Raw genomic sequence first — 9,858 nt, 5'->3', positions numbered from 1 at the left:
CTCTAGATCTCACACTGTCAGCACAAATAATGCGTGCACGCAAAAGCGTCTTTATGTCGAGTGTGTCGAGTGGTAGCTGCGGCAAATTCAGTGGACATTTTAGATGCTTCAACTGCAAGACCCTTGAAGCGATCTAGTTTGTGTACGAGTATCTGTACATGTACTACGGCTAGCTCTACCGCGATGGGGCGGCCGTGCTGCGCTTGCCTGGCTAGCTCAACACATCATGCACACAGCAATCGACAACTGGCTGGAGAATACCGAGTATTATATTTGTACACGCACAAGCTAGTGGGGTTGAGTTGTGTTAGTGGTTAGCTGGACAACAACCACGAACCCACTCATTATTTGACTTTGAAAAGATCTGACTCTGTCTATCCCGTATCGATGGATTGTCACATTGAATAAGTTTAACCTGCGCCGGTATTCCTATTCCATCAGTTTGTGAAGATGAGATTTGCTGAACATCTAGCGGCGCATATTACACCGGAATGGAGAAAACAATACATTCGTTATGAGGTTAGTCAGTCACAGTGTCCTATATTATAGAGCCCGCCGTTAGCTCAAATGTGGTGTCTGGTGAGCTTCTTTCAAACTTGACCGAAGCGAAAGATCGATCTGTATTTTGTTAGGGATAAACTATGTTTCGCGCAGACTGTGTCTGGCTTCACGGAATCCCTTTATAAGAGGAGAGCCGTAAAAGTAGAAAATGATTAATAAGTAGAATCTACTACCAAGTAGCGCGTGGGTAGTCGGGCAAATTTACAAGTTAGTCTACAAAATAGGAGTGGTTGGATTTGTTATTGTCCCGTTCATAACATTTCATGTCAGCTTATCTCGAACTGAAACATTTTCTATTATTTCGAAATGTAAGAATATCTAGTCATAGATCTGTTATACATGTTAGAACTCAGAGCCGTGCGTCGAGTATCGAAGTAGAAGTAGAAGTAGAAGAACTATTTGTTTTGCGTGAAATTGTATTAGAAATGACTATCAAGACTGTGTAAACCGTTGGCATTAGGCAGTCCAACATAAAATAACACTGACAGTGATTAAACAGGCAACACTTGCTAAGCAGTGCAGCAATGGCCCAATGCTGAGATATTTTACTTTTTGGATTACAGTGTAGTAGGTCGAGTAAGGCTAGATAACCACCGCTACCACTGTGAGTACTAGGTCTAGTCTAGTTTTGGGACACTTGTCTCAAGCTGTTCTGCAATATTTGACCAAATTTGTTCAACCCGAATAAATTTTTTTTTACAACTAGTAATGTTAAATAGACCCTAATTTAGCCTACAATTGTATATCAAACTAGGTCTACTATTACCATTAGGTTTCTATCTCGTTGATTTTGTTAAGTAGGGTTGGACCTACTACTACTAGTACAAATCTACGTGAAATGATGTGATACAATTATGTGTGTTATGTATGACAGTAGAATTTGCTGGCTTGTGATACTGTAAATGATAAGTGTCCAGATTCTGGAGGCTGGCAGAAAACTGGGAGCTTTACCCTAGTCTAGTAGCTAGACAGAAAAATCAGTCTGTCCGGAGGAGTTTTTTTAAAATCATTTTTTGACATTTATTGGCTCTTCTCCGTAGACAAGGGGATTTTGTGAAGCCAGACACAGTCTCCGCAGAACATATCCTCTGCAAGAGACAGTTCGTAATTATCCTTAGGTCAAAGGGTCCAGCCAGAGTAAAATCACTCAGTTTTCAGACACTTTTGTAAATCTTTTCTGCGATATTTGCTCAAATGATATAATATATTCAAAATGATATTTTATACAACAATGTTTGATAGGTATTAACACTACTTTTGTCTTGATTTTTATTTTGTGATGTACATGTGTAAAATGATTTTCTGTTTGTATTTTTTGTTGAAATGGAAAGTAAATAGTAATAAATTAATACTATAAATTGGTAAACTTGGCCTCGCGGGTAAAGTCTGCCACTAGTGCCCTCATTTATACAAGTGGCTGAGTTTACCATAACTACGGTACATCATAGAATTTCACAAAATCCCAAAATATATGATCTTGACAATCCACCAGAATCCTTGCAGCCCTTCCAGAATTCGGATGCGCGCTTCAAGTGCGTTCAATGTCAATGCCCATACAAGTCCACTGAAAAATGCCCAGTGCAATACCTTGTTGGCACAAGATTGCATCAGAGAAATTGTTGCGCCCGTTGGTGTCCAAATTCTGGCGAGTCAGCACTTGCATTCTGTCCCTGTACATTTAGTCCCTGCATTGGCATGTTAATGGAGATTTTGTTTTTCTTTTGTGTTGGTTGTGGATACTGTCGCACAATGGAATGGCATTTTTCTCAATTTTTAATACTTTTTCGGCGACCCTGGTTCTTAAACACTGGACTCGATATGTGCATGCTTTGGAAAAGTTGCACCGATTCTGCATTTTTAATGGTGAAATTTGGGATTTTGGATGGATTTTTGGAGGGGACTAAGAGACTTTCCTGTTGTGAATGACAGTGCCAGTACCGTATGTAAAATGATGTGATATGCCTGTGTTGTTACAATAGAATTTACTGGCTTGTGTTAAATGGTAATTAAAGTATCCGGATTCCAAACGGTGGCCGAAAACTGATTGTTTTACTCTAGACAGGACACTCTGGCTCTCTAGGGCCTGTAGAAGCTGAGACAACTTGGAGTTGAATGAAAGTCAGACGCAAAGCAGATACGGTTACAGCTCAATTGTCTATAGGACTATTGTAGAAATTTAGTTAATGACTTCTGTACAGCGACAGGCCTGTGTGTATACAAATGTTTCAAGAGTCTAGTTATTGTCAATAGTGACATCTACAATGTATTACAGCAGTAATCATGTAGAAATGCACACCATGCACTCCTAACATTCCTTTCATAATTTGCAAAAAATAAAATAAATAAAATAAATAATGAATTTAAAAAAAATCTTATGAGTTGTGGTCTGTAGACATTTAACCAGGTAAGCAAGTTTTAGTTAACAGTTATGTGGCTACATGTAGTATAGTATTAGAAGTGTTTTGTTCAGATGAACTGTATCTGACTCTCTCTCAGTCAGTTACAAGAGAAAGGTTATAATTTTCAAAAGTACACTGATAGTGGCCTGTGTTGGCATACAATGTAGCACAATGGATCACCGATTAGATAAAATTGCGATCAATATACATGTACAGCATGACAATTACACTGGGTTGTTATACAAATGTAGTCTGTGAAACAGCAACTTCACTTGTTTAGTCTTTAACCACAATTACGTCTTTTTGACAATAAACCAAATGGAGGAAAAGGGAGTGATGTTAATGCATTCTGCCCATTTCCATTATTTTTTTCTCTCTCTTCTGGCTATAAAGTGATCAAAGGATAGCAATTTCCAAAGTGCTAATATTAGAATACTGCAATCACAGAGGACTGCTAAAGTACATTGTATGTTGTACATGTACTTCAGTTGGTATCAATAATGAAGTTTGTATGCCAAGAGTTACAGTACATACACATTACACAGAAATAGTGCTGCATTGTTGAAGTGATTTATGAATACATCTCCATATAACTTGTATACATTGTAGGTCAGTGTTTATATGTAAAACAACTTTTGTCACAATGAAATGAATATTTGTCATAATATCATCCGACACTTTGTCACAATATCATCCGACACTGGTCATTTTCAGAATAAAGGAAATAATGCCCGCTGGACCTACAATGAGATAAAGTGTCTGATAAAACGTTATGAAAGCAAGATCGAGAGGGTGTACATTCAAAACACAAGGCAGGAGGAGAAAATCTATGAGGACATGAACGACGGGGATGCCTGTGTAGTATTTGGAGAGCAAGAGCAGCATCAATACTGTTGTCATAACCTCTTCTTGCCAGCAAATCAAATACCCAGAAAATCTGATCCGATGTTCATTAACTTCAGGGATATGATGAATTCTGATGATCTAATACATGGAACAACAAAGATTTGTGTACCCTTCCCTTGTTAATGACTAACAACGTAACAATAACAGATTTAAGGAAGAAACTTCAGAGTGTGGACAAAGTAGAGGTACAATGTATTAGAATACTCAGCATGGGAATGATCACACAGTAGTAGTTGCAGTTTTGTGCGGAGTAAAACCTGTGCAAACTGAACTGCATCCTGGGATCATCGTTCATGTGCAGTTTTATCGCAAAATTTTGCCAGTTGGTCGCAGTGTGCGTAATTTTTCGAGGTTTAATTGCATTGTGAATGGACACTTGTGATTTTACAAAGTTTCACCCCGCAAAATTTCACAATGAGAATGGCCTTAGAATTTACTGTTGAGAAACAGAATAATGCTGTAATTTCTAATGAATCGAGCGCATAGACTTCATTCAGTTGCCCATTGCTATCTAAAAAAAAACACAAAACACCCAACAACAACAAAAAATGCTCATGTGGCACACTCATAAATAATGTAACAGGCAAGATTGTCCGGAGCAAGACGTTGTCAGGTTGATTCTGGTCAGAAAAGTTCTGATAAGACAGGATATCAGTAACATAGATTTTGCTTTCATCATCATGTGTTACATCTGTTGAGTCCTGGAAGAAATTCTCAGCAGATAGAGCTGTACAAACTGTACCTGTACTATTCTCCCACACTTCTAAGTTCTATTTCTAGGAAATCTCACATAATTAATCCTGTTTGCTCCTCCTATTTACTGCAAACTTCAATTTACCGTAATATGACTTTGCATGAGGTCCACAGTGTACACAAATGCTTTACATTGTACATGTACAATGTACAGTACAAATTGTACATTAGTTTACAAGATTTAGCAGATATGTTTTATTTGTTCATGTCTGACAAATTTTGATATGTTCCATCATACATTCCTTAGGACTTCAGTATTTTTGTTGGAGTGCCCTGTACCTGTTCGTCATTTGATACCCTAGATAAAAGTTTTAGATTCCTGTTTTGTTTTTTATCAGTCTCCAATCCTGTAATCAAGTCTAATATTGAGATGGATGTGAGAAAAGTGCATTTCATTGGTTTAAAAAAAAATGGTTTTCTTTGTGCTAGGTGTATCATTGGATTGTCTACAAAATGTAAACAGTCCAAATGCAACTGTAGGGACTAGAGTGCATGGAGTTTGAACAGTTACATGTAGGCTATGGAACTGACAGCTGCTGGATGATAACTTCTGAAAGGTGTAGAAAGTGATCAAACTGCCAGATTCATTCATTCAGTTTATTTCCACAGAGTAAATAAAAAAGAAATACAACCATTACAATGAGCGCACATGCAAGATGCAATGAACCTCAAAACGGGGAATCAACAGTAGGCCATAATGGCCTTTCAAAGGCTGATCCCTGTCAATTAAAAATGGTATGATTATTAATAATGATAACATAATAAAACATTACAGAATACATTCGACTGTGCAGATGACAAAAACATTACGATAAACAAGTTATTGGGCAAGTGATATAACTCATTCATGCGTGTGTCAAGCGAGATTACTGAATTAAAAAAAAGAAACAAAACTGTTTATTCTTCCTTTTAAAGGATGAAAGACTAATGGTACATTTTATGTTGTCTGGTATGTTATTCCACAAATGAGAGCCAGTATGAAGTACATCTAGAAGCATTGTATATAAAATGGAATCACTTATCCCTTTGACGAGTACTATGCATGTACAACTCTTGTATTGTTTTCCATGAAGCGGTTGTCTAAAAATTTTGGTAAGATATTATTGATTATGGGAATATGCAAATGTACAGGAAACAAATTTTTAAATTTCATACACAGTTAACAATTTCAATTTTTTAGACATGTATGGACATGTGCATCATATCTATCACATATTATACAATGTATGTAACTTAATTTGAACAGGACAGTGAAAGATATTAATTTGTATTTTGATGTAGAAAAAAGGACAGAAAAGGTCTATGATTCATCGATGAATTCGTATTTTCTTATCAGTTTCTGTGAGGGTACATTGTGTTAAAAATGTTCTCCAGCTAAAGAGCCAGAGTAATTTGCTCCTATTACAATGTCATGGTTGTAGATCTGCGTTAACATTCAACCTTGAGATAAATTAATGTGAATTGAGTTCTGTAGTGTAATTCAATCAAGCCTGATTCAGAGAGAAGGGCCGATCGTATAGCTGGCCATCCCACAGGTCTGCAATATTGTAGGTTCGTGTACAATTAGTACACGTGCCTATTGAAGAGTAACTCTTGTTTCCAGTGGATATATGGTAGAAGCATTGTTTGGCCATTAAATTTGGCCTTCAAGCAAATAGAATGCAATCATTGTATTGTAAAACTTAGAGCAGCAAGAGTCTAGCCCGCTGCTGACTGCTTGCTTTTCTGGTACCACTAATTCTTTTGGTGGCTTCATCGTGGAGCGGAAGTGGCTCAAATTTTGGTCTGATACCAAATCGATTTATTCCTGTGAAGCTATTTGAGTAGTTTGTTGTGACCCACTACAACAAAAGGATCCTAAAGTCGCTGACAGCTGAGCCGAGAAAATCGAGTTTGAAGTCACGTCATCAAAATTGGTCAAAACAATCGGATTTCTGTTTTTGACATAATTTTGTAGTCTAATGTTTTGTCTATCATCTGCCGAAAACTCGAAGCTAAATGATTAAAGGAAAGGGAAGAAATTAGCATTTTTCTGGGCCATGATTTTCCAACTTTTAACGTGATAGAAAGGTGTCCGAAGATTTGGATTTAGCGCCGCAGCTAGACTCCGCCCCTATCAACGAAGGAGTGATGTTATTGGTCAGTGTGTGGCATCCTGATTACTGATTGGTCGTGCGTAGACCGCTGGCGCTAAGCTTGAATGAACATCGCGGAGGTCCCTACGAGCATGCCTTCTATTGTCAAGCGGTGAGACCGTCTCGTCTCCTCTTGATCATGATAGCGTCGCAAGGAGAACTTTGAAGGCGTTTTTCTCGAGACTGATTTTCTCAACCACTTGACATGCGCTAATAAAATCATCGATATCTCCGCAACCGAGTGCTTTTATGATGTGTGCTTTATATGAAATTAAAGTAGAGGAGTGAGGGAATAATGTCATGCCATTTTCAGAAAATTGTTCTCCCCCGACTTTCGGATCCTTTTGTTGTAGCGGGTCACATATATGTGTGTCCATAATACACTGTATGATTGTCTATACTTTTTAAGGGTCTACTGCTGTATTCATTCTCCACATGCTATAACATTCTACATTACAACAATGATGCTGATCTATCTGGTGTGCACTGTGACCCCCTCGGTTCTTTCTAAAGTCTAAGATTGTACACAGGTATTTTAGTATGTGGTGTGTCATTACGATTTTGAGTAAATTTCACCAAAATCTACGTAAATCAAGGACCACAATGACTAAGTTTCATGGAAAAATACCCTCCCAACTTGCCACAACGATTTTTTAGCGTCACTAATTTTGAATCGTAGCTGTTCGATTTCTGTACGCCGGCGAGAAAGATCACGTGACGGCGTGACGTATCAGCCCCACTTTGCTTTTTGTTTGGAGCGTCAGCTGGCTCGGGGAGCCCTGCTTGAGCAACGGCGATACGGGCCGAGCAAGCGGTAGCGTATCGCGTGGTTCCGGCCGAGCAACGGATGCACGCGGCATGATCTATTGCCTCACTTAAAAAATGCCGATTATTGTGTCAAGTGTTTGGGTGTTGTCACTACTTCAACTTTACTAGTAAGTCTTCAAACTGAAGAAATATTTCGATTTTAAGTTGATATTTATCCACGATACTACCTTATCATGATCCTGAATGCTACAGCACGCAGTCCCATTACGCTGTGTGTATTGGGCGGCTGGCGGTACTATACTACGATGTAGTATGATGAAGCTGGCGCTGGCGTTTCTTCCGCGGTTCAAGTTACATGTATACTGTCGTAATTTACCACCGTCAGACACACTCAACAGTCTCGGACAACAAGAGAGGCAATAATTCTGAAATTGACAGACTGATTTCAGATTGTTCAAACTCAGAAGTCGAAAAAACGATTGCGGATTGTGATAGCATTTGGCAGCAGCAGACGTAAATGTATGCCTGATCAGCCTGTGTATGATCACTCTGATGGCAACAATAGCCAATGCATTGTAAGTGATGGGGTGGACACTAATACGTACGGCAGTATTACAATACATAAATATTTCAATCAAAGATAAATGTTATAGCACTGCGACTATTTCACATTAATCTTTGACGGATTTTGATATATACCGAAGATTATTTGAATAAAGGAATACAGCATTTGGCAACAGCACTCCTAAATCGGTGTACGGTCTCCTGCAGTAGCGCCAACAAGGCACACCTAGGCAGGCATGCAGACACCGCTCCGCAGTCAGCAGTGCAATGGGAGATCAATGCGTAGCTGGGCTTCGCTCGCGGTGCTCTCAGCTGAGGAAACTGAGCCTGATACGTCACGCGCAATGCATCCTGGGACAGATAGTACGAAGGGCTGCTCGCGACGGATTCGAACATGAAGAATTACCTTATTTTTAAAGAAAATCATAGTAAATGTATCTGATGGTCTTTTCTCGTCGGGAAAAGGGTAATAGGTTCATGAAATATTGTTCTTTACACAAGAAACGGCTGATAATCGTCCGGACTTCCCCTTTAACAAGAAGGAAAATGCCTGTAAAGCCAACTTTGGCAATATCATAACCCCATTCCACAGAGACTTTCTCTCATTGGTCACGCATCTGGAGAAGCAAAGTTTATTGCTTCTGCCCACCCACCAAAGTGTATCTGATCACAGTCTGATGACAGTCCATCCAATTAACCATACAACATTATGTGTAATTTAAGGAAAGTAAACACTTAACACAGTTGTGACAAACACGTCACTTCATTTTTTTTTTCGTTTTTGTTTTGTTTTTTGCCAATCATTTGAAACTGTCATTTTTACTACATTGTCAAGACATACATACGATAGACTTATTTGGAAAACCTTGCGATTTGGAGGCTGAGGCATACCAGTTGCCATAGCGACATTTCTAGTTTTTTATTTCCTTGCAATGAAGTTAGACAGTTGTACAAAATGTAAATTGATTCAGAGCTTAGCATGAAAAATTTACATAATGCTTATCTTCCTAAATTGAAAAACAGTTTCCTGACATTACAAGTATTGTTGGCTTTACAGGGTTCGAAATTGGCGATGGTCCGCTGGCCATTGGCCACCCAAAATCATGTCGGACTAGCTAAAAATCATAAAATTCTGAAGTAACTAGTCCGTCTGGCTAGCCAAAATATTGCTTCAGTGTCAAAATTGATTCTAAGTAGTCCGCCTGGCTAGTTAGGAAAAAAGTTAAGTGCGACCCCTGCTTTATGGGTGATGACACATGAATCACTGGAGTAATGTGCGTATTGTGTGCAGAAAATCAATACTTCAGCCCTGCTGATCAAAGATATTTTGATACTCTTTATAGAGGCAGTGTAGGAGCAGTTTAGAACCACATGTATATTTTTTGTATTTTTAGGAAACTACATGTAGACTCCTCCCCCCCCCCCCCCCCCAAAAAAAAAGGAGAGAGTTAGAGAAACAGCAACAAAATCTTATAAAGTTTTACACCTTTCCAACCTGTAAAAAGGAAAGCAGTGATAGATAGAGGACAGATGAACGTGTGTGTAGGTCAAAGTAGACAGTGGATAGAGGCATGGAATAACTCTACCAATTAACTCAGGACATTGCCCGCATACAACGCCCACTACCTTCATCAGCTTTTACAGGCATACACAATGTAATTCCATTGGTGAGAGCTGGGTGAGAGCATTCTAAAACAATTTCTGCTATGTCACAGATCATATAAGACCTTCACAAAACACTTATTATGTTACCTTGGGTGCAGGATGCCTCT

At 38.8% G+C, this 9,858-nt stretch overlaps 1 protein-coding gene across 1 annotated transcript in view; it reads left to right on the top strand.

Annotated features, from left to right (window-relative positions):
- The first annotated feature begins 251 nt into the window (after positions 1–251).
- Positions 252–9,858, top strand: part of LOC139732211 (xenotropic and polytropic retrovirus receptor 1 homolog) — a 67,913-nt gene continuing 58,306 nt past the window's right edge. Inside the window, exon 1 of the mRNA XM_071643089.1 lies at positions 252–519. Coding sequence (XP_071499190.1) covers positions 451–519 — 69 coding nt within the window. The 5' untranslated portion in view covers positions 252–450. The remainder of the gene's footprint in view (positions 520–9,858) is intronic.

Source organism: Diadema antillarum, unplaced genomic scaffold (genome assembly GCF_040938485.1).
Source record: "Diadema antillarum isolate AM-2024a unplaced genomic scaffold, OU_Dant_1.0 seq00000406_RagTag, whole genome shotgun sequence".
Classification (NCBI taxonomy): domain Eukaryota; kingdom Metazoa; phylum Echinodermata; class Echinoidea; order Diadematoida; family Diadematidae; genus Diadema; species Diadema antillarum.
Note: the sequence above shows the minus strand (reverse complement) of the source record. Positions and strands in the feature narration are given on the sequence as shown.